Genomic DNA, 25,847 nt, shown 5'->3' on the forward strand with positions numbered 1-25,847 from the left:
TAAATCTAAATATCCAGCACATATGACAACTCATCTAGCGTGGCATTGAGACCTACTGAGCTACAGCACGTAATGGTTAATACGCATTTATTATTATAATGACATATCTGTTATAATAGCGACAATCATTACGAGCAGCCAAAACAGTAATGGGTCACCCTTCAAAATGGAGATAATTACTAAAGTACTGCCCGCTTATTGTCAAAGTATTCAAGCCGTTAAGATTCAGCCATTATCCTTTCATTTATTCCACAATTACATTCACTATTGTCTCTCTCTTTAAAGCACTACAAATATATGTCATATGAAAAAAAGCGACCAATTAACGTGCTTAGGAAACTACAACGAGAATTAAAGCTGTAGATCGAAATATAGGAAGCAGTGATTACTAGTTTCAACCAGTTAAACGGTCATCTTCTGATCAGGATACAAACATGTAGTGTCTACGTGAAAAGAATAGGTAGGACACTTGCTCATTTCAGTGTTAAAGTCCTGAAGGAAGTGTCAACTTACAATCGTGTTTGCAATGTACATATGTGAAACATACTGTGCAAAAATCTTTGTAGCAAACTGAATGTAAGATAAGTCATCATGCCCGGCACAATGTCGTCCAAAATTAACAAGATCAAGACAGCAAAAAGAGTCCAGCAACTGGAGGGATCTTTCATTAACGAAATACACAGTTGCAGAACAACGGCTTTGTCCAAACAAGGAGGAACAGAGAAGTAATTATAAAATGAAAATCTTCGGAAGAAAGGTGACGTTGATTTCACGACAGCCTTTTGAGTAAATTAGAGCCTTTGAATTCAAAGAATACTGTGAACAGTTTTGCTGGTTCCACCGTAAACTTTGCGTAGAAACCATCACAAATAAGGTAAAAGAGCCCCTACTAAGCCATGCAGATTGTCATTTTCCTCTGCTTCATGCGAGAGTAGAATAGGCCAGAAAATCAACAATATTGGTAGGAAGAACCCCTGTACAACGATTTGTGGAGTTTACATAGGTTGTCCCAATCCGTAGAGCCAAAATAACGCTGACAGAGCACGCTAAGCCGATTATTTTGAACCAGTGGCAGAAATGAGTGTTTCAGGCATTAGGTCTTGAATGAACAGTGCTTGCGAGACAGGCCAAAAGGACGAGAAAGACAATATGGAGAATTAACTATGAGAAAGATCTGTGCAAAATGAGTGTAGCATCAACTGAATGTTGACCAAAAAGAAAGGCGAAAACGAATGTTTCGATCTTAATAAGTAAATTCGTCAATAGAATCCGAGTGACAAGTGCGGGGATTTTCTTGTGTGAATGAGACGTGGGACAACCACTTGATGCCAGTAGCTAGAGAGCAATAAAAGCAAATGGGTGGAACCAGTGGACGTACATACAAAAAAGCAGAAAAACATTAACTGACAAATGACTTGGAAGTCTCCTAGAGAACTTTGACGAAAGAAAACACAGGTCTTAAGAGACTTGGATGGCAAAACTGGAAAGTCATCTTTCGTCAGGACAGCACACCCGTCCACAGTTCCACTACTGTGAAGAAGAAACACAGGGGCGTAAAGTAAGACTATATGGGACACTCACAGTATTCGACATTCTCTGATTTCCTTTTATCTTCACATCTAAAGTAATTTGTGGACGGACAATATTTCGAGTCCAGTGAAATTGGAAATCTGTGGTAGGTTCCTATGGGATCAAACTGCTGAGGTCATCGGTCCCTAGGCTTACACACTACTTAATCTAACTTAAACTAAGTTACGCTAAGGACGAGAGGCACACCCATGCCCGAGGGAGGACTCGAACCTCTGAGGGGGGAGTCGCGCGAACAGTTGAAAGTCGCCCTAGACCGCGCGGTTACCCCGCGCGGCGGGTCCAGTAAAGAGCTTACGTCATCCGTAGATGGATGTTTCGTACTCATCGAGAATCACACTTCAGTTACGAAATCTCAATGATGGAAAAACATCACATTTGTCCTACAATGGGGATACGTCGAAAGTTAAAACAATTATTTTCATATATACAAATATGGGCATTAACTGAAGTTTCCATCGTTACTTGACAGAATGTGACAATAATATCGCAAACGAAACCCTTTCCAATATTCTGAAAAATACAGCGTGTAAAAGTCCGGGAACACTTTCAATTATTTACTGCACAAGAACCGAACATCGTACAGATATCATACATATGTCATTTTGCAGAGAAACCATGGAAGTTTATTTTTTCATGTATGAGTATATCGCCACAGCATAGTTTGGTAATTTGCCGACAGTCAGCGCTAGTCGCAAACATGGCGAGTTCAGATTGGAGCGAGCTTTCTGTGTGTTGGAGTTCGAAATGGCCTCCCCGATCACCAGACCTTACTCCGTGTGACTTTTTTCTGTGGGGACACATTAAAGATCTGGTGTATGTACCGCCTCCACCACGTGGTGTAACAGAGCTCCAGGAGAGAATACGGGAAGCGACTGCCACAGTCGCCATGCTGGGACGGGTATGGCAAGAATCCCGATTATCGTATTGACGTCTTCCGGGTCACTCAGGGTTCGCATATCGAATGTTTGTATTTATATATTAAAAAAAAAAAAAAAAAAAAAAAAAAAAAAAAAAAAAAAAAAAAAAACTTTCAGAATTTCTCTTCGAAATGCAATATGTTTGACATCTTTACAGTGTTAGTTCTTGTGCAATAAGTAATTGAAAGTGTTCCCGGACTTTATGTACGCCCTGTATTTGTTTAATCACAAATCTGTTTTTAGCTTCTCAGGTGACTGTTAGGTGACAACTGAATGTCGCAACCACAGTCGCAAAAGGGTTCGCGTATGATAACTATGGAAGCTGGAAGAATATTAATGGGCAATGCTACAGTTATTGTCCCGCTCACGCAAGGGGACACACATGACATAAGTGCTACAGACACAAAAGCCGAGTTACCAGAATGTACAAGATACAAACACTAAATTCAAGCCGGCCGGTGTGGCCGTGCGGATCTAGGCGCTACAGTCTGGAACTGCGTGACCGCTACGGTCGCAGGTTCGAATCCTGCCTCGGGCATGGATGTGTGTGATGTCCTTAGGTTAGTTAGGTTTAAGTAGTTCTAAGTCTAGGGGACTGATGACCTCAGATTTTAAGTCCCTTAGTGCTTAGAGCCATTTGAACCATTTTTTTGAACTAAATTCAAACAAACAAAAAACAGTGGATTTTCATCAGGCGAAAGAGCCAATAGGCCTCAGCAGCGGATACAGCAGAGAAGACCATCTGTAAATCGAGAACAAAATCGTAGAACGGAACTGAGTAAAGAGTATATGTAGATTACTTCTTTATCTGCTACTGATAAACTGACTGTGAAACAGTGCCAAAAACGTGTGATTACTCCAGTAATCATGTTTCACAAGTACCAACAGTCAGGTTATCACAGAAGGTCTTTATCCATCTGTGAATGTCCAATGACACACGTTGAGGATGTAAGACTATGTAAATATGAAGAGAGTTAGTTACTTACTTATGTGTTCCATAGTTCACATTCACGATAAACTTTAGGATGGGGAACGTGTCAACATAACAAACGTATAACATATATTTAAATATTTAAAAGAAGATGAAAAATGGCTACTATTCTACTTTGTTTATTGCGTGTTGAACAATCTGCATTGGCAGTCTGGATTGTCTGCTGTGGCTATTTCCGAGCACCTGTATTTGACTGTATTGTAATTGCTTACGAAGACAGATGGTTTGAAAATAGACATAATGTACGAAACTAGTCACCACTAATGAATAAAGGATGCTTATTAATGAAACTTTTGGAGATCTCCGACCATTTATTTCAACTTCTCTGATATAGGATTTATGACTGACAGTATCAAATGTCATGTTTAGGTCACATAAAGTCCCAAATGGTAATATTTTATCACTTGAGACTTTATTATGTACTCATATAAACAGCTGACTCAGTAGAGAGGCCCTTTTGAAATCCAAACTTTAACTGGCTAAATATCCCATTACCTTCTCAATTTTTTTTAGAAAATGATGAAAGGAGTGACACTATATGGTATTTATTAACAACTACGCATAATTTAACCTGTCTGGGAAAATACCCTGGATTAATGATGCATTACAGAGGTGACTAACAACATTACAGATTATGGGGCCACAACTTTGTAGTGTCTTACTGGACATAGAAACTTTTATTTTTAGTCGTAATAATCTTCCGTATTTCAGATGGCGATGTGTGATTAATTTTTATTTTACTAGATGTCCTCTGTGTTCTTTATTAGTGTACCGTTTCGCTTTCTCTTCTGAGTTACTTGCATCAATTTTCCAACTGAGGGAAAGGGGAAATTTAAAGTAGATTGGGGCGGCAATGAGAACGTGGATACTGGCGGGAGGTGTGCCAAGAAAATCCGTGCTGTTGTGTTGAATCGCTGAGCCACGGTGGCTTGGTGGCTAACGCGCCTGCCTCGTAAGCAGGCGACCCGGTTTCGATTCCCGGCCTTGGTACAAATTTACTCTCGCTGTCTCGATCTACAGGGTGTGGCGCTAAAATGTGAACAAATTCCAGTTCGAATTTCCCGCCATATCGTAATCCCGCCGAAGGTAACTATTGGCTTTCTTGGAAGCCATAGGCATCTAGTGAACAGTCAAACTGACCGAGATATGACGGACAAATGCGGAGTACAACCGAAGAGCCGCGATTAACGAAAGTCTTCACGCTTGGCCTTGCCCCACTCAAATAGTTCGATTTTAAGGGTACCCGAGATCAATTGTTAAAGATACTGTGACCAAGTATAATGCTTCGGAGAAATCTGGGGAAGGTTCCGCTAACCCCGCGAGGGAACCTCATTCGAGGAAACGCGGTTCACGAACTGCGGCAGTCATCGAAAAGGGTCAGGCACTGATTTCGGAAGACCCGGGGCAATCGCTGGGGAAACTGGCGTCAGTATTGAATGTCAGCGAGCGAACTGGGCGTCGGACGGCAGAGGAGGACTTCATACGAGTCATTTAGTTCAAAACTGGGGACAAAGCTGACGTGTTCTGATCCGAGGAGTTCTGGCCACCGAATAGCCCGGATTTAAAACCCCTCGTCTACTATGGTTGGAGTGCAGTCAAAAGAACTACCAATAAGACGAGGCATCTGTGCGCACCGCTATCGAAGTAGCATTCGCGAATATGGACTGCGCTGTTTTAAAGAGTGCGTGCCATCGCTTCAGGACAAGACTGGAGGCGTTTGTTTCGGCTGAAGAAGGTTACATCGAGTAATCTTACCACTGAAAGATATCATCACTTATATGCAAAATGATTTTCATTTTCATTTGTATTTAAATTGCAGGATGTATGTATGTATAGCCACCTCGGTTGCACAAAATTATTGTCAAATTGACCATGACTTGACAATAATTTTGTGCAACCGAGGTGGCTATGCATACATCCTGTAACTAAATAATGTACGGTTGCTGGATCTCAACCAATTTTATTTTATTTTCTTTTAACAAATTTGTTTTAAGTTTCTTCTGTCCGGATTTAAGCGCCGCACCCTGTATATACATGAAAAAATTAATTTATCCGTTGGTAGGTAAATATGGGGTGTTTAACGTTAAAATCTGCCCGCCCGGTTAGCCGATCGATCTAACGCACGGCTTTCCGGAGGGTGAAGGAACGCCTGGTCCCCGGCACGAATCCGCCCGGCGGACTAGTGTCGAGGTCCGGTGAACCGGCCAGTCTGTGGATGGTTTTTAGGCGGTTTTCCATCTGCCTCGGCGAATGCGGGCTGGTTCCCCTTACTCCGCCTCAGCTACACTAATGTCGGCGATTGCTGCGCAAACAAGTTCTCCACATACGCGTACACCACCATTACTCTACCACGGAAACATAGGGGTCACACTCGTCTGGTTCCACCGGGGGCCGAACCGCACAATAACCCTGGGTTCGGTGTGGGGCGGCAGAGGGGTGAAGCGGACAGCGGTAGTCGTCGTGGGGTTGTGGACCACTGCGGCTGCGGCGGGGGACGGAGCCTCTCCGTCGTTTCTAGGTCCCCGGTTAACATACAACAAGTCTTCTGGGTTGTTAGACCGCGTCATTTTTCCTATAAAACAATCGACGTCTCGACCTCTCTCCTGGGATCTTTTTCAGGATATTCCGGTGTTCTAGCAATAGTGGACACCGTAAGATCCTGAAGAAGATGCAAACAGAAGGGCCGAAACGTCGATTATTTTAGAGGCTTAACAACCCAGAAGATTTTAACTTTAGAGAGAGAGTAGTTGGTCAGCAGTGTTTCTTGGCTCACCTGTGGGCCCAAAGAGCGCGTTGTAGCATGGGTGGGTGCAGTAGGGCTTTCCCTCGTGCTCGGAGTGGCTGCCCGGGGTCAGCGTCTTGTTGCACTTCTCGCAGCGCAGGCACGCCGAGTGCCAGTCCTTGCCCAGTGACGTCTTCCGCTCCGCTGCAACACACGCACAAACCGCACCCAAGTCAGGCATCAGCACGCAGCACACACAACGCATCACGCACCTCGCAGCGCTGCAACGCGGAAGGCGAGCCGTCCTCTGCACACGCCGCGCGCATCTTAAAGAGGACAGGCAGCGACAGGAGGTTCTTTATTTGTATCTGTTTCCACTTCAACTTTTTATTAGCATTGTTGCACACACCGTGCACAGAAAACGTGTAGCGAAGCTTTCAGAACACGTTAATTCCATGATGCTGTATACATTTTTTCACACACACACACACACACACATACACAAACGCGCATGAGCACACACACCAATCTCCCTTTTTATGGGTCCACATTCACACGTAGATGCCGTTATCGAAATTGCATACACACGGCGGAAATATGGAAGCACGAAAAGCTCAACACATTACTATGCCTAATACAACGTAGGAAACCAGTTAGCATTCAAAATAGCTTCCAGTCGTCTCGGAATGGATAGATAAATACAGGCTCTGTACGGTTCTCAAGGGAATCGTACACCGTTCTTCCACCGAGCGAGATGGCGTAGTGGTTAGCGAAGTGGACTCGCATTCGAGAGGACGACGGTTCAAACCCGCGTGCGGCCATCCTGATTTAGGTCCTCCATGATTTCCGTAATCGCTTCAGGCAAATGCCGGTATGGTTCCTTTGAAAGGACATGGCCAACTTCCTTCCCCATTCTTCCATAATCCGATGGAACCGATGGCCTCGGTCCCCTTATCCCAAATGAGTTTTGCTATTTGGGGAGCAAAATAACTGATGATGGTCGAAGTAGAGAAGATATAAAATGTAGACTGGCAATGGCAAGGAAAGTGTTTCTGAAGAAGAGAAATTTGTTAACACCAAAGTATAGATTTAAGTGCCAGGAAATCGTTTCTGAAAGTATTTGTATGGAGTGTAGCCACGTATGGAAGTGAAACGTGGACGATAAATAGTTTAGACAAGAAGAGAAGCTTTCGAAATGTAGTGCTACAGAAGAATGCTGAAGATTAGATGGGTAGACCACGTAACTAATGAGGAGGTAATGAATAGAATTTGGGAGAGGAGAAATTTGTGGCACAACTTGACTAGAAGAATGGATCGGTTGGTAGGACATATTCTGAGGCATCAAGGGATCACCAATTTAGTACTGGAGGGCAGCGTGGAGGGTAAAAATCGTAGAGGGAGACAAAGAGATGAATACACTAAACAGATTCAGAAGGATGAAGGTTGCAGTAAGTACTGGGAGACGAAGAATCTTGCACAGGATAGAGTAGCACGGAGAGCTGCATCAAACCAGTCTCTGGACTGAAGACCACAACAACATCCTAAATCAACCAACCAACCATTCTTCCTACAAAATAGTGGCAAATTCAGATAAGATGATGGAGGCGGGTGGAGGCGGGTAGCGATCATGCACACTTCTATCTGAAGTAGACCATAAAGGCTTAATAATACAGCGATCTGGTCACTGTGATGCTCAGGGAATATGCGACGATTCATCCTCGTGTTCACAAAACCAGTCCTAGACGGTGCGAGGGGCCCTGTTGTCTTGGAACACAGCATCCTTACTCAGGAAAAAAGTTTTTTCCATAGGGTGGACCTGACCAGCCAAAAATATCACATAATGGTTCAAATGGCTCTGAGCACTATGGGACTTTAACGTCTGAGGTCATTAGTCCCCTAGCAGTTAGAACTACTTAAACCTAAATAACCTAAAGACATCACACACATCCATGTCCGAAGCAGGATTCGAACCTACGACCGTAGCGGTCGCACGGTTCCAGACTGAAACGCCTCCAACCGCTCGGCCACTACGGCCGGCCTATCACATAATCCTTGGCAGTAATGCGACCTTACAAAGTAACCACGATGTCCATCAAATACCCCGACATGGCTGCCCAAATCGTCACCGAAACCCTCCAACCCCCCCCCCCCCCCCAAATATTTCAAAATCGCCACCGAAACCCTCCAACCTCCCCCCCCCCCCCCCCCCAATATTTCAATCTCGGGACATAAACTCGGAAAGATTTTGGAAACCGCGAAAAAAGACTCAGCCGACCAAATAACTTTCTGTCATTGCTCCACAGTCCAGGTTTTATGGCTTTGACTCCACGTTACGGGCATCTGCATCAGTGATGAATGGTTTTGGAATTCCAGCTCGCCCTGCAGTTCGCTGCTTATGGAGCTCCCTTCGTGTTGTTTCTGCAATGACGTTTGCAGCTGGCGTCGTCTTATTTTTCGCCAGAGTCCTCTTCCTGTTCGCGGTGTAAACTTCGATTAAGTGCCTCTTGAAACACCAAACACTTCGGCTCTTTTGGTTATGGAAGCATCCACCATTAAGAGCATCAACCATTTGCCTACGTTCGAATGTATAAGAGGTGGATCAAAAAGTTTCCGTTAGAAGAGTGTACAGTCCAGAATCGGAATGCCAATCAGATAATCGTCACACCGACGCACTAGGTTGAAGAGACGTGTTTGGTAGAACACCGTGCCTTGCTGCGTGAAGAAAATCGCAACTGCCTGCTGCACATCCTCGTCCGACAAGAGTCGTCGACCCCTCAAGGCCTTTTTCAAGGGACCGAAGGCGTAATAATCGTATGGGGAGAGATCAGGACTATAAGGCGGGTGCTGGAGTGCATTCCATTTGAGTTGGCGCAGCTTCTGCGTTACGTCTGCGATACGGAGACGTGCGTTATCGTAAACAGTAGCATCCCTTGTCGGACACCATTCCTCAAGAGTGGTTTTCGACGGACATGCTGCCCGATACACTTTTTTCGTTCTCCGAGGACTGTCTACCGGTGTTTGTTCTCCGGCAGCCAAGAAAAGAATAACGCAGCACATTGGTCCTGTTTGGACGCATGTGGCGATAACGTCGCCGTTGTTCGCGTTTGCGCGTGTACCGCACGCAAGTCGTAAAGACACAAATGCCACACTAATCCCTTAGCTACATGTCGGTGCTTGCATACCCGCATCGAAGTCGCGCTACGTTGAATATACGCTGCAGCACGCCCTCAAACGGAAACTTTTGGATCGCCCTTTATATTTGGGTCCGACAAAATGCACTCACAACTGCACAGAACACAGGTCTAACGACGACTGATACTTGCGGCAACGTACCGGTATTGAGGACACTGTATAGGTGGCATTCGTGGTCAAATACACTACTGATCATTAAAATTGCTACACCAGGAAGATGATGTGCCACAGACACGAAATATAAGCGACAGGAAGAAGATGCTGTGATATGCAAATGATTAGCTTTTCAGAGCATTCACACAAGGTTGGCGCCGGTGGCGACACCTACAACGTGCTGACATTAGGAAAGTTTCCAACCGATTTCTCATACACAAACAGCAGTCGGCCGGCGTTGCCTGGTGAAACGTTGTTGTGATGCCTCGTGTAAGGAGGAGAAATGCGTACCATCATGTTTCCGACTTTGATAAAGTCGGATTGTAGCCTATCGCGATTGCGGTTTATCGTATCGCGACATTGCTGCTGGCGTTGGTCGAGATCCAATGACTGTTAGCAGAATATGGGCTCGGTCGGTTCAGGAGGGTAATACGTAACGCCGTGCTGGATCCCAACGGCCTCGTCTCACTAGCAGTCGAGATGACAGGCATCTTATCCGCATGGCTGTAACGGATCGTGCAGCCACGTCTCAATCCCTGAGTCAACAGATGGGGACGTTTGCAAGACAACAACCATCTGCACGAACAGTTCGACGACGTTTGCAGCAGCATCGACTATCTGCTCGGAGACCGTGGCTGCGGTTACTCTTGACGCTGCATCGCAGACAGATGCGCCTGCGATGGCGTACTAAACGACGAACCTGGGTGAATTGCAAAACGTCATTTTTTCGGGTGAATCCAGTTTCTGTTCACAGCATCAGGTTGGTCGCATACGTCTTTGGCGACATCGCGATGAACGCACGTTGGAAGTGTGTATTCGTTATCCTGATACTGGCGTATCACCCGGCGTGATGGTATGGGTTACACGTCTCGGTCACCTCTTGTTCGTAGTGACGGCACTTTGAACAGTGGACGTTACATTTCAGATGTGTTACGACCAGTTGCTCTACCCTTCATTCGATCCCTGCGAAACCCTAATTTTCAGCAGGATAATGCACGACCGCATATTGCAGGTCCTGTACGGGCCTTTCTGGATACAGAAATAGTTCGACTGCTGCCCTGGCCACCACATTCTCCAGATCTCTCACCAACTGAAAACGTCTGGTCAATGGTGGCCGAGCAACTGGCTCGTCACAATACGCCAGTCACTACTCTTGATGAACTGTGGTATCGTGTTGAAGTTGCATGGGCAGATGTACCTGTACACGCCATCCAAGCTCTGTTTGACTCAATGCCCAGGCGTATCAAGGCCATTATTGCGGCCAGAGGTGGTTGTTCTGGGTATTGATTTCTCAGGACTATGCACCCAAATTGCGTGAAAATGTAATCACATGTCAGTTCTGGTATAATATACTTTTCCAATGAATACCCGTTTATCATCTGCATTTCTTTTTGGTGCAGCAATTTTAATGGTCAGTAGTGTACAACAGCGCAGCTTGCAGTCTTGGCTAGCATCTGTATTTACGTTCAAGCATAAATTGCTCGCAATGTTTCCATATTTTTGTCCTACTTCTGTACTTTCGAGTGAATAACACTTACATAACTGTGCCTATGTGTCTGAAGATAAAGTCATAAAAACGCTGTCGAAGCTGCGTTGGTAAAGTACCGGAACTTCAAGTGCTGATAGAAAGCACCAAAGCCGAAATCGTTATAGGTACAGAAAGCTGGTTGAAGCCAGAGATAAATTCTGCCGAAATTTTTACAAAGGTTCAGACGGTGTTTAGAAAGGATAGATTGCATGCAACCGGTGCTGGAGTGTTCGTCGCTGTTAGTAGTAGTTTATCCTGTAGTGAAATAGAAGTGGATAGTTCCTGTGAATTATTATGGGTGGAGGTTACACTCAACGACCGAGCTAGGTTAATAATTGGCTCCTTTTACCGACCTCCCGACTCAGCAGCATTAGTAGCAGAACAACTGAGAGAGAATTTGGAATATATTTCACATAAATTTTCTCAGCATGTTATAGTCTTAGGTGGAGATTTCAATTTACCAGATATAGACTGGGACACTCAGATGTTTAGGACGGGTGGTAGGGACAGAGCATCGAGTGACATTATACTGAGTGCACTATCCGAAAATTACCTCGAGCAATTAAACAGAGAACCGACTCGTGGAGATAACATCTTGGACCTACTGATAACAAACAGACCCGAACTTTTCGACTCTGTATGTACAGAAAAGGGAATCAGTGATCATAAGGCCGTTGCAGCATCCCTGAATATGGAAGTTAGTAGGAATATAAAAAAAGGGAGGAAGGTTTATCTGTTTAGCAAGATTTCAGACTACCTAACAGATCAAAACGAAAATTTCTGTTCCGACACTGACAATGTTGAGTGTTTATGGAAAAAGTTCAAGGCAATCGTAAAATGCGTTTTAGACAGGTACGTGCCGAGTAAAACTGTGAGCGACGGGAAAAACCCACCGTGGTACAGCAACAAAGTTTACTGCGAAAGCAAAGAGAGCTTCATTCTAAGTTTAAACGCAGCCAAAACCTCTCAGACAAACAGAAGCTAAACGATGTCAAAGTTAGCGTAAGGAGGGCTATGCGTGAAGCGTTCAGTGAATTCGAAAGTAAAATTCTATGTACCGACTTGACAGAAAATCCTAGGAAGTTCTGGTCTTACGTTAAATCAGTAAGTGGCTCGAAACAGCATATCCAGACACTCCGGGATGATGATGGCATTGAAACAGAGGATGACACGCGTAAAGCTGAAATACTAAACACCTTTTTCCAAAGCTGTTTCACAGAGGAAGACCGCACTGCAGTTCCTTCTCTAAATCCTCGCACAAACGAAAAAATGGCTGACATCGAAATAAGTGTCCAAGGAATGGAAAATCAACTGGAATCACTCAACAGAGGAAAGTCCACTGGACCTGACGGGATACCAAATCGATTCTACTCAGAGTACGCGAAAGAACTTGCCCCCCTTCTAACAGCCGTGTACCGCAAGTCTCTAGAGGAACGGAAGGTTCCAAATGATTGGAAAAGAGCACAGGTAGTCCCAGTCTTCAAGAAGGGTCGTCGAGCAGATGCGCAACACTATAGACCTATATCTCCGACGTCGATCTGTTGTAGAATTTTAGAACATGTTTTTTGCTCGAGTATCATGTCGTTTTTGGAAACCCAGAATCCACTATGTAGGAATCAACATGGATTCCGGAAACAGCGATCGTGTGAGACCCAACTCGCTTTATTTGTTCATGAGACCCAGAAAATATTAGATACAGGCTCCCAGGTAGATGCTATTTTTCTTGACTTCCGGAAGGCGGTCGATACAGTTCCGCACTGTAGCCTGATAAACAAAGTAAGAGCCTACGGAATATCAGACCAGCTGTGTGGCTGGATTGAAGAGTTTTTAGCAACCAGAACACAGCTTGTTGTTATCAACGGAGAGACGTCTACAGACGTTAAAGTAACCTCTGGCGTGCCACAGGGGAGTGTTATGGGACCATTGCTTTTCACAATATATATAAATGACCTAGTAGATAGTGTCGGAAGTCCCATGCGGCTTTTCGCGGATGATGCTGTAGTATACAGAGAAGTTGCAGCATTAGAAAATTGTAGCGAAATGCAGGATGATCTGCAGCGGATAGGCACTTGGAGCAGGGAGTGGCAACTGACCCTTAACATAGACAAATGTAATTATTGCGAATACATAGAAAGAAGGATCCTTTATTGTATGATTATATGATAGCGGAACAAACACTGGTAGCAGTTACTTCTGTAAAATATCTGGGAGTATGCGTGCAGAACGATTTGAAGTGGAATGGTCATATAAAATTAATTGTTGGTAAGGCGGGTACCAGGTTGAGATTCATTGGGAGAGTCCTTAGAAAATGTAGTCCATCAACAAAAGAGGTGGCTTACAAAACACTCGTTCGACCTATACTTGAGTATTGCTCATCAGTGTGGGATTCGTACCAGATCGGGTTGACGGAGGAGATAGAGAAGATCCAAAGAAGAGCGGCGCGTTTCGTCACAGGGTTATTTGGTAACCGTGATAGCGTTACGGAGATGTTTAACAAACTCAAGTGGCAGACTCTGCAAGAGAGGCGCTCTGCATCGCGGTGTAGCTTGCTCGTCAGGTTTCGAGAGGGTGCGTTTCTGGATGAGGTATCGAATATATTGCTTCCCCCTACTTATAACTCCCGAGGAGATCACGAATGTAAAATTAGAGAGATTAGAGCGCGCACGGAGGCTTTCAAACAGTCGTTCTTCCCGCGAACCATACGCGACTGGAACAGGAAAGGGAGGTAATGACAGTGGCACGTGAAGTGCCCTCCACCACACACCGTTGGGTGGCTTGCGGAGTATAAATGTAGATGTAGATGTAGATGAAAATAACGTAAATAACAAGCGCAGCTCAGTGGAAAATATCCTGTGTACTCCATAACAAAAAAATCACAGTTTACATTAAGTAGATTTAGGATCTCTTCATCAGCTACTCCGCTTGCCCATCTGATCATCAGGATTCTCCTGTAACATGATATTTCAAAAATTCTTTTCATGTCTGCACTGTTTATCATCAACGTATTTCTGGTTTTAGGCGTCTTACTGAGGTTCCATGGCCAAAATGCTTCTACTTTTAATATAGACCTCACGGAAGTAGATCGTGCCACGGGGCGTTAACGCTCGAAATACTTTGCTGAACTCCACGACCTGCGTTCTGCGCCCACGGCCGGGTGACGCTTAGTTTTGAAAGGTCTGACACGTATCACAACAGTTTACTCGGTCCCGCTCAACAACATGTCTGCCTACATAATCTGTAAGCGGCGTGACTCACTCACATTCGCCTAATATACCTGTCACATCGTCCACACACTGCTCAATTCAAATGCGCTGAGGGATTTTTTTTTTAATAGAAGTGATGCTAAACATCTGGGTCCTAAAATAGTTAAAGACGGTGGTGGTTAAACAGTAAAACGTTAAAAGTTTCTACTATGGCAAATACAAAGGTTTTTCTCCTAAATTCGAATTTACACAAACACGTACGCAAATAAAAACTTGAATTAAATACGTTCTTAAAACATGAGTTGCAAACCTTGAAGACGGTATAGGAGCGACTAAATTACAGAGCAGGTACACATCACCAGTTATTCACCCTATTACACATCATATTGCAGGTAGTATTCGCAATACACTAATAATTGCCTCATCATATATAGAAGGTTGTTAGAAATAAATAGTACCAATTGTGTCACTTACTGACTAGTCTGTGATTTTGCGAAACATCTACTAAAAATAAATATGAATTACTTTTCCTCATTTCGAAAATAAAAGAAAATTATTTTTCTTTATAAAGGCGCTAATGTTGATATGATGATCCCCCATTATCATATAAACATTAGGGGGCATATTAGCTAGTACCTGATTGCACTCAGGGGTAATGGTCTCTGGAAGATCGGGAACCACTGGCATTTAAGGTCTATCCATTCGCCTGGATGTGTGTCCCAGACACCCGCATTCCATTTTCAGTACAATAAAAATGAAGTCATTCTCTCCCTGATCCAAATGCTCGGTCCCCCCCCCCCCCCCCTCTCCCAGTAATTCACAACATGCACTTATCCTTTGTTGGTTGAGCATGCATCGGTTTTTGAATGGTTTTATTGCACTACGCATTACAGGTAATGGGTCTCGCCGCGTCAAGTGGATGAATATGCACGAGCTTTCGGCCGAGTCCTCCTGAGCCACTGTCAGGTGGTGACACTCGAGTGATTTTTTTGTTGCGTGCGCTCCTCACCCACTTCAGCCTTCCGATAGCCAGGTCCCAAGCTGTGCTTAGCTGCAGGCCGCTGTCTTTATCGAGCGTGTTGACAGAAATTCGATCGCTTCTTTTACAACGCTGTCGCAGAAACTATCTGCCATTTCATAATGTAAGTCTTGTCGAATGTAATTCGGTGTCCGTTTCCCGGACCACGTTCCGCTACCGCTCATTTCTCGGTGTACGGTTGGCGCAAATGTCGACATACAAAAGTTGGCAGGAATTCGCTCGTCCGTAGGAAGACCAATGCGCGAAGCGCACAACTTCCACCGTCATAACTTAGTAATCAATCCTGCCGAGAGCCCGAGACAATTCTGGTCATACGTAAAATCACTAGCCGGGTAGAAGCCTTCCATCCAGTCACTCGTCGAGTAGTCTATTCAGTCACGCAGGACAGTCGTACAAACATACCGTTGTGTGATTCACGCGCAGACTCCCTGGCGTAGAGAAGGAACTGGAAGAGCTGAAAGCAAATAAACCACTAGGTCGAGATGGAATTACAACTCGGTCCTACAGAGAATACTCTAACGCACTTGCCCCTTATTTAGCTTGCATTCATCGTCAACCTCTCGCCTAGAGCAAAGTCCCAAGCGACTGGACAATAGCGCAGGTGACTCCTCTAAATAAGAAAGGTAAAAGAACGGACCGCATAATTACAGACCAATATCCTTAACATCGGTTTTCTGCAGAATTCACGAACACATTCTGAATTCGGATACAATAAATTTCCTTGGGACAGAAAAACTTAGCCGGTCGCTGTGGCAGAGCGGTTCTAGGGGCGAAACCGCGCGACCGCTACGGTCGCAGGTTCGAATCCTGCCTCGGGCATTGATGTGTGTGATGTCTTAGGTTAGTTAGGTTTAAGTAGTTCTAAGTTCTAGAGGACATATGACCTCAGAAGTTAAGTCCCTTAGTGCTCAGAGCCATTTGAACCATTTTCGTCAAACCCACGAAGTGGTAGCTCTCACTCACTTGCTCCTAGTCAAATTTTTAACACATTAGCTCTTTTCAAAAGTAATTAGACGTTTGAAGCTATTTTACACATGGGAGTTTGACTCTAAAGTATCGGAGGTTTGCCAGTTGGGTAATAAAAGAGGGAGCTAGGTAGGTGAACCTTGGAGACCCTTACTAGTGCCAAGGTAGACATTTAGTTTGGATACCTAAGTTAAAGTATTTCAAGTTTTTGCCCACATTCGTGTAGGAGATACAGCTTTGTGAAACAGAGTGATTCTTTCGGAAACACGCAGTTTAGCATGAACAGCAAAGATCACTTACACTTCCCTGGGGCACGCCGAACATTATGTCAGTTTCCCGAGATGACTACGTTCAGTATAACGTGCTGCGTCGTGTCTGTCACTAAGATTAGAACAAGTTGCGAAACCTGGTTAACTATCCCAAAGGATCATATTTTCTTAATGACACAGGGTACTTTCGAACGATGCAAAACTGACTTTTTACAACTTTATTAAATTCGATAGTCTTTCCTGATTACTCCGTTTATACCTAAAAATGACCGCTATATAATAAATTTCACATTCAAGGTCATGTGTGGTGCCACGCCCCCTTCATTATAATTACAGGAAACCATTAGTACTTCGAAAAACACCTGCAAAAAGTTGGCTTCCAACGATTTTGTTTGGTATATATTGCATACGTTGGAAACACTATTAGTTTCCAGCGTCTGTAAATGATCATCTTTGTTTCTGTTTACTTCTGCTTCGGAGTAATTTTTTACGTCCTCCTAAAATTTGTTGCTTCTGGGTTACAGATATTTGTGTGTGTAGATATTCTTTTGTATACAGTGATACGTTTCAGTGATCTATCGTTTCAATATAACGTGCTCCGTCGTGTCTGTCACTAAGATTTGAAAAAGTTGCGAAACATAGCTAACTATCCCAAAGGACGGAAAATTACTTTCTCATTACTCCGTTTATACTTAAAAATGACTGCTATATAATAAATTTCGGATTCAACGTCATGTATGGTGCCACGCCCTTTATTTAAATTACAGAAAACTATTAGTACTTCGAAAAACAGTTGGAAATAGTTTGGTTCCAGTGATTTTGTTTGGTATATATTGCATACGTTGGAAACACTGCTAGTTTCCAGCGTATGTAAATGATCATCTTTGCTTCTGCTTACTTCTGCTTTGGGGTAATTTTTTACGTCCCCCTAAAAGTTTGTTGCCTTCTGGGCTACAGATATTTGTGTGCGTAGATATTCTTTTGTGCACAGTGATACGTTTCAGTGATCGAGTGACAGCTAGATTGTAAGTGTCGAAAAATTTGGACATAAGATCTGACTCTTAAAATGAGAGACCAACTGCCTGTCCGTGACAGACTAAAGGCGCAGAAAGCTGCGCTCTTCAAATGACAAAGTCGGAACAAGTGCTACAAGAAAATGGCAAGAGGAAGTCTGAAGATGAAGAAAAGAAGCAGAATAAAGACTGCGCTTCAGGAACGTTCGGTCACGCACAATTTAATAGACCCATACAATCCCAATTTCTCACAAGTTGAATTTTTCAGAATTTTGCTACACGTCCGTAGGTTTATAAAGCATCGTTCTAATTTTTTTCTGTAACTCGAAATTATCCACACGTAACCAGCAGACCTAAACTTTACTGCGGTTTCGCTAAATTATAGAGAAATAAAATGTTTAAATTCGGAAAAAGATTCTACAAATTAAAATATAAAGTAGAATAAATATTTTTTCCGATTAACATATAGCTGCAATGTGCGAAACTGATTTTTCTGGTTAACATACAGTTGCAATTTGCGTAACTGAATAGTCTAGTATCTCAGCCATCGTGTCATACACATCTGGGCCGGCCACGGTGGTCTCGCGGTTAAGGCGCTCAGTCCGGAACCGCACGACTGCCACGGTCGCAGGTTCGAATCCTGCCTCGGGCATGGATGTGTGTGATGTCCTTAGGTTAGTTAGGTTTAAGTAGTTCTACGTTCTAGGGGACTGATGACCACAGAAGTTAAGTCCCATAGTGCTCAGAGCCAGCCATACACATCTGAAAAATAGTTAGTCTCCTTCACACGTGTATTATGGGATTAAATGTATCTGAATTGGGCCACGCACATTATAAAATTTTGTTCATCAGTTTTTTTTTGTTATTGTTTTCTCTAAACATCAATATATTCTAAACTGCTGGAAATACTTGTAAAATGTTTAGAGAGCTTTCTGCATTAACTGTAAAAAACTGCAGAACCGTAAAACTTACACAAAATAAATAGTACATGAAAGAAATACTCGTAGGTGCTGAGTTTCACATAATGTGGAGCCGGAAAGGTACCACGTGCCCTGAAAGTGTCGACGTGGTACTGGTTACGGGTATTGACCAAGTTTATCAGAACATACTGTGTAGCTACAATTTGTGCGATGGACCTGGCGCACAGCATACAGAGCAGTTTTTTGTACGTTTGTAAGCAGACAGGAATACATGTCTTAGCGCGAGAGTAATGCAGAAGAGTCAGTTGTTTTCTTTGTGCCACTGAAGTGGACACGCGTTCTTGCGTCAAATTTTACACGTCAAGTACACTGTACATCATGTAAGCGTGCAGCGGGAATTATAGAACAGCCTGGTTAGCGCGGTTCACATCCCCAGAATCGCCTCACATCTCCGGGTGAGGGACGGAAGGCAGAACAAGGGGCGTTGTTAGCGCGTCTGTTTGCAGGTAGCTGGCGCGTGCAGCCCACGCACGAGCCGGACAGCTCGGCGCGTGCACGTGTGGGCCGCGTGTGCTGTCTAGCGAAGACACACGCTGCGGCGGCCGTGTAACAGTGGCACTGCTCTAGGCTGGCCGGCGTAACGTATTGTCGGTAGCGCTCTCTCTCTCTCTCTCTCTCTCTCTCTCTCTCTGTCTCTCTCTCTGTCTCACACAAACACACACACACACACACACACACACACACACACACACACTACTACATTAGTAGTGACAGTGCGTGGCCACATGCTGACTTAATTACGCTCCACACACGGCTGCCCTGCGCTCGAATGCGACAGCAGACACTTCAAACCCTGATCCGGCCGCCCAGTATGAGATAATTTTTTTTCTCTCATTCGTTCCTCTATAGATGTGGGACAACTGCTTCAACTAGGCGATTACTTGATGGATGATACCGCATCTAACAGATTAGCGCACATGTAGCCCCGCTATCATTTAAAAAAATCGTAACTTGGAAAGCATTAGAGACAGAGAATCGTGGTTTGTTGTAAAACGTTCACAAGTTCTCAAAGTTTTTTTCCTTCTTCCTTTGTTTAAGACTTGTCTTGAGAGTGCATCAAAATGGCGACGGACCAGAAGAAGGCCCAAAGTGTCAGCTGACATGCAGAATTCAAATCTTTGACAACGGTACATTAAGGATTTAATGACGCCAGTATGTAAGGGCACAACTTCCAAAAACAACCACAATGTGAGGCCTACAGTGTTCAAGTATCTTACGGAAATGCAGCCGGTGACAATCGACGACATTTCGACAGGTGATAACGCTGTCATTTTCAAGACGACTGCACAGCGCTTACTTATATGAGCACAATCACAATGAGTTAAAACTTTAAAGAGACGGGCAATGTCAAAGACCTTCTCGAGGCAGACGACCCCCTGTGTCACCTGCCGGCCGTTGTGGCCGAGCGGTTCTAGGCGCTTCAGTCCGGAACCGCGCTGCTGCTGCGGTCGCAGGTTCGAATCCTGCCTCGGGTATGGATGTGTGTGATGTCCTTAGGTTAGTTAGGTTTAATTAGTTCTAAGTCTAGGGAACTGATGACCTCAGATGTTAAGTCCCATTGAGCTTAGAGCTATTTGAACCATTTTTGAACCTGTGTCTCCAGCACGTGTTGACAGAGTACAAGCTGAGATTCTGCGCAGCCACCAGAAGTCAGATCGTCGTGCACCACGCCAATTCCAGGAAGCAAGGCCAATTATACACAAAGTACTACATAAGTGGTTACGCCTTTTTGTGTACAAAGTTCAAATGGCCCATGCATTGGAGGCAACCGACTGTCCTTTGCAGTACGCATTCGCGTCTTCCATATTGGTCTCCACTGATGCTGACAATGACTACCTCAAAAAGTGCCTGTTTTCAGATGGAGCCACGTTCCGTATTTCTCGACAAATCGATGGCCACATTTAGGGCTCCTAAAACGGACACGACACATGTCCAAACATCCGTGATACACCGAAGATTAATGTTTCGTGTGAACCACAAAACGGGAGACGGAACTTCAATAGGGGCAAACTGCCATAGAGACGCAACGCCGCGTCGCTATATTAGTTACATATATCGTATCTTACCTCACGACCCTCCCTTCCCACATCGTGAGCAGTTACAAGACGAACCATATCGAGCAGCGGGCGGTCTAACGTAGCGCTTTACGACTTCTCGAAACTAGCAGCGGAGCTATGCCACAGGACGTACAGCACGACAGTGCCATCAAGATCTTCAAGAAACTTGCGGGAAACTGCATTGCCTTACGCCGCAGTGGCAAGGCGGGTAAAAGCTCTCAACGAGGGACGCCAAAATGTGGCGGACATTCGTCGGCCAGATCGTCCCCGTGTCAGTGGAGGAGAAATGTCCGCCTGCTCTTAGGGGGTTACTGGACAGTATCGACGCCAAATGATCCGTGAACTGGTCCGAGGCGCAGGATTACCGCTTACGACTGTCTTGCAGATTCTGAAGAAACGCCAGGGCATGCGACGGATTCCGCACGATTTGACGGAAATAAAGAAAGGGCTACGATACGATACTGCTCATATAGCCTCTTGTTACGCTATGGTCGCGAAGGAGACTCTTTCTTACACCGTATCATTACGTTGCTGTCCGTAACGTCTTAATCCCTACAACAGAAAGAACTCTTGTTCAAATTTACAGGGAAAAGATGATACAGGGTGTCTAACGTTGATCTAAATAAGCCCTCCTGATATTGTACAATCATCCACAACAGGATGTGAGAACGTGAAGAGATGTGACGGGTGACAGTTGTTTGTGTTTATAAGCGAACGAATGTACCGAGCTCCTGGATTTCGGTACTTCCAGTAAGGTGAGGACTGTGATGGCGACACACGCAGCTGTTTGATATTAGGAAAGAGTACAGGAGGAAGGGCGGTGGTGGAAACACCTGGAAGGTTTAAGCCAAATTAGCTCGTCAGCGGCGCGTTGCTAACCCAGAGGCCACCGAGGGACGAAGGCCCTCGCCAGTCATTTGGCTAATTCGCGAGTCCTGGAAACACCTCGGCTCATCTCATCAGGAACTACGCCGCGCTTCGCATCAGCGACCAGATTAATCATCGTCGCATTTCACGGTCGACCCCGCCACCGAGTCCCACCAGCACTATACGCCACATAACACCCCCGGCGCAACGATCACCGGCACGCGCAAAAAATTGGGGATTTAAAAAAATACCGGCGAAACAAAATAAAAAAAAGGAAGTTGGGCGAAGGTCCCTAGAGCGCGAGGGGGCTCCGAAAAAAAAAGTGCGCCGCGAGGAAAAACAAATATGTGGGCGGGGATGGGGATGGGACCTGTCGGTGTTTGGGAAACAAAACCCCCGATGAAGCGCGTTAACGCCGGCCGCGGGGGGCGGAGAGGGGATTGTCGCCATCGCACCGGCCGCGCGGATAGCCTATTTATTAGCGGCGCAAGGCAGTCCGGCACCCCTGGGCCCCTCCATTAGGCTAATTAGCTTCTAATTATCGCGCGCTCATTATTGTAATAGCGAACGTCCCGCGCACTCGCGGCCGCCTTCCGAATTAAAAAGGAAAAGGCGGGCGGGCGAGCAGGCCAAGTGCGCCGTGGGCCGAGCTGCAGCGCCGGGCCCGGAGCGTGGAGCATGTCATTAGCGGAGCCAGAGGTTAATTTGCAGACCGCGCTGCGCGAGCCGAGGCGAAGCGAGGCGCAGCGTCTCCCCTGGAGACTCCGTCGCCACTGTGCGGACGCGGGGCCAGTGTTGGTGCGACGCCTAGAGACGACGCGCCGCGGCTAATTGCTGCTGCCAAATGGCGCCCGTCCGCCGCTTCCCTGCAGGCGCCGGGTCTTTTCTTTTTTTCCCGAATGGCGCGCTGTTTTACGAAATTACACTGCCTGCCTCACCTGGTTACTTGCAAGAGGCAGTACTGTACATAGGTACACTCCACAGACTAGGGATAGGCTAAACTGTCAATTACGAGAAGTAAGCTACAAAGTTCCAATATACCCAGGTAATAGTTTCCAGAACATACTACAAATTTAATAGCTTCCGCATGTAACGGCACATCCTCCTCTAACATTACTTTTCCTCAACAGTAGTTGTCGATTCCAGTATTACCTTTCGAATTTTGAACACGTCAATACTATTTCAGTTGCTTTTCTGAAAACTTCCATGAAATTTTATACACAGTATGTTAGATCGCGAATTCTTTACAGACGAATGGAAAAACTGGTAGAAGCCGACCTCGGGGAAGATCAGTTTGGATTCCGTAGAAATGTTGGAACACGTGAGGCAATACTGACCTTACGACTTATCTTAGAAGAAAGATTAAGAAAAGGCAAACCTACGTTTCTAGCCTTTGTAGACTTAGAGAAAGCTTTTGACAATGTTAACTGGAATACTCTCTTTCAAATTCTGAAGGTGGCAGGCGTAAAATACAGGGAGCGAAAGGCTATTTACAATTTGTACAGAAACCAGATGGCAGTTATAAGAGTCGAGGGGAATGAAAGGGAAGCAGTGGTTGGGAAAGGAGTGAGACAGGGTTGTAGCCTCTCCCCGATGTTATTCAATCTGTATATTGAGCAAGCAGTAAAGGAAACAAAAGAAAAATTCGGAGTAGGTATTAAAATTCATGGAAAAGAAGTAAAAACTTTGAGGTTCGCCGATGACATTGTAATTCTGTCAGAGACAGCAAAGGACTTGGAAGAGCAGTTGAACGGAATGGACAGTGTCTTGAAAGGAGGATATAAGATGAACATCAACAAAAGCAAAACGAGAATAATGGAATGTAGTCAAATTAAATCGGGTGATGCTGAGGGGATTAGATTAGGAAATGAGACACTTAAAGTAGTAAAGGAGTTTTGCTATTTAGGGAGTAACATAACTGATGATGGTCGAAGTAGAGAGGATATAAAATGTAGACTGGCAATGGCAAGGAAAGCGTTTCTCAAGAAGAGAAATTTGTTAACATCGAGTATAGATTTAAGTGTCAGGAAGTCGTTTCTGAAAGTATTTGTATGGAGTGTAGCCATGTATGGAAGTGAAACATGGACGATAACTAGTTTGGACAAGAAGAGAATAGAAGCTTTCGAAATGTGGTGCTACAGAAGAATGCTGAAGATAAGGTGGGTAGATCACGTAACTAATGAGGAGGTATTGAATAGGATTGGGGAGAAGAGAAGTTTGTGGCACAACTTGACTAGAAGAAGGGATCGGTTGGTAGGACATGTTTTGAGGCATCAAGGGATCACAAATTTAGTATTGGAGGGCACCGTGGAGGGTAAAAATCGTAGAGGGAGACCAAGAGATGAATACACTAAGCAGATTCAGAAGGATGTAGGTTGCAGTAGGTACTGGGAGATGAAGAAGCTTGCACAGGATAGAGTAGCATGGAGAGCTGCATCAAACCAGTCTCAGGACTGAAGACCACAACAACAACATGTTAGATCTCAAGGTAAAATTTATGAAAAGGAATTACGAGGGTGAGTCAAATGAAAACCTTAAATTTGTAATAACAAATCGAAATTTCGCGCCGTTATCCTGTAAGTTGATAAGCGTGCTACAAACAGCGAGCAGAATGGCCTGTAGGTGGCAGCATAGTGCAGATGCACGCATACCGTCACAGTATCAGTATAAAGATGACCGCCCCACTTGCGACTTGCACCAGCGAATAACGCCGTTCTGTCACTCGGTTTTTGCGCAGTGAAGGTGTGAAACCTATTCAAATTCATCGACGAATGAAGGTTCAGTACGGTGATGCATGTGTTTCACAACAGCAGGTCTACGAATGGAGTAGGAAGCCCGCAAATGGTGTGACTTCAGTGGAAGATGCTCCTCGTCCAGGTCAGGCACAACGAGTTGTGGCTCCACAGAACATTGCAGCTGTTGAAGCCATAGTGAAGGAAAACCGCCGAGTGACACTGAATGACACTGCAACATGTTCACAGATTAGTCATGGGTCAGCACACCGCATTGTGCATAATGTGCTCCAATTTCGCAAAGTGTCAGCAAGATGGGTGCCACGGCAGCTGACTCCGGAATGAGAGAAAAACGTGTTGATGCTTGTGAAGAACTTCTTCAGCGCTTTGAACGAGAAGGTGGTGGCTTCCTTGCAAGAGTCGTTACTGGGGACGAAACCTGGTTTCACTTCCACCAACCGGAAACGAAGACAGCGAGCAAGGAATGGCGCCATTCCTCATCACCAAAACCAAAGAAGTTTCAAACAGAACCATCAGCAGGGAAGGTTATGCTGACTCTCTTTTGGGACGAAAAAGGCGACATTTTGGAGCATTACATGCCTAGAAGGACCACTGTCACCAGTGCATCCTACACAGATCTCCTAAAAAAATCATCTCCGGCCTGCAATCGCATCAAAGTGACGCGTACTGCTGTCAGCAGGTGTCCTTTTGCAACATGACAATGCAAGGCCCCACACTGCCCGTACAACAGTTGCAACAATCACAGACCTGCATTTTGAGTATCTTCCTCATCCACCATGCTCATCAGACATGGCCCCAAGTGATTTCCATATGTTTGGACCACTCAAAGACGCAATAGGAGGAAAAAGTTCCGTTCTGATGAAGAGGTACGCCACGCAGCGCATGAGTGGTTGCGCGGACTGCCAAAAGAATTTTTTTCTAAAGGACTTTATGCACTTTGTGAGCGCTGGAGGACTTGCATTGAGCGTGGGGGAGATTATTTTGAAAAGTGATACAGCTTTGTATCACTTATGCACAATAAACAATATTTAAAAATTATTTAAGGTTTTCATTTGGCTCACCCTCGTACTTTATAAAATATTTTAATTTCGATGTTATAATCGATAAGTACTAGTTCTGAATGTACAGTAAAAATTATTTTTTTTGAAACATTTGAAATTATGAAATATTTGCTTACTTGAAATTTCTATTATTAATTACGCAATCCTGTACTGTTTACTATGTTTATTTATGGATTCATTTATGAAATAATAATAGAAATTTAATACTGTAACGAAAACTAGTAGGAATTCATTTATTAAGAAAAATTGTAAACCATTTGGAATATTGTTTTTTTCCGCAGAGTGCGAGAGTCGTAAGCTTGCCTCTGATGTGATTGGCCATATTCTTCTATAATCGGTGCGAATAATGTAATTATGGCTTTGTTAATGTAAAAAATCAAAAGACTGTATGATACACTAAAATGAGAGAAAATATATTTACATAAAAAATTCTGCAACAACAATCTTCAAATTTATTTAGTTCACACCACCCATGAGTACCTGATGTGATATTTTCAGCTTAAAGAATCAGAACCCTAGACAAGAAGAACTGGAGCCATCTCAACA

The 25,847-nt window shown here is 44.6% G+C and overlaps 1 protein-coding gene across 1 annotated transcript in view; it reads right to left on the minus strand.

Moving 5' to 3' along the window:
• The window catches only part of LOC124777190 (cysteine-rich protein 1-like), a 135,947-nt gene that overhangs the window by 2,084 nt on the left and 108,016 nt on the right, over positions 1–25,847 (minus strand). The window contains exon 2 of the mRNA XM_047252505.1: positions 6,272–6,424. Within this exon, the coding sequence (XP_047108461.1) occupies positions 6,272–6,424 (153 nt within the window). The remainder of the gene's footprint in view (positions 1–6,271; positions 6,425–25,847) is intronic.

The sequence above is a fragment of the Schistocerca piceifrons genome, chromosome 2 (assembly GCF_021461385.2).
Source record: "Schistocerca piceifrons isolate TAMUIC-IGC-003096 chromosome 2, iqSchPice1.1, whole genome shotgun sequence".
Classification (NCBI taxonomy): Eukaryota; Metazoa; Arthropoda; class Insecta; order Orthoptera; family Acrididae; genus Schistocerca; species Schistocerca piceifrons.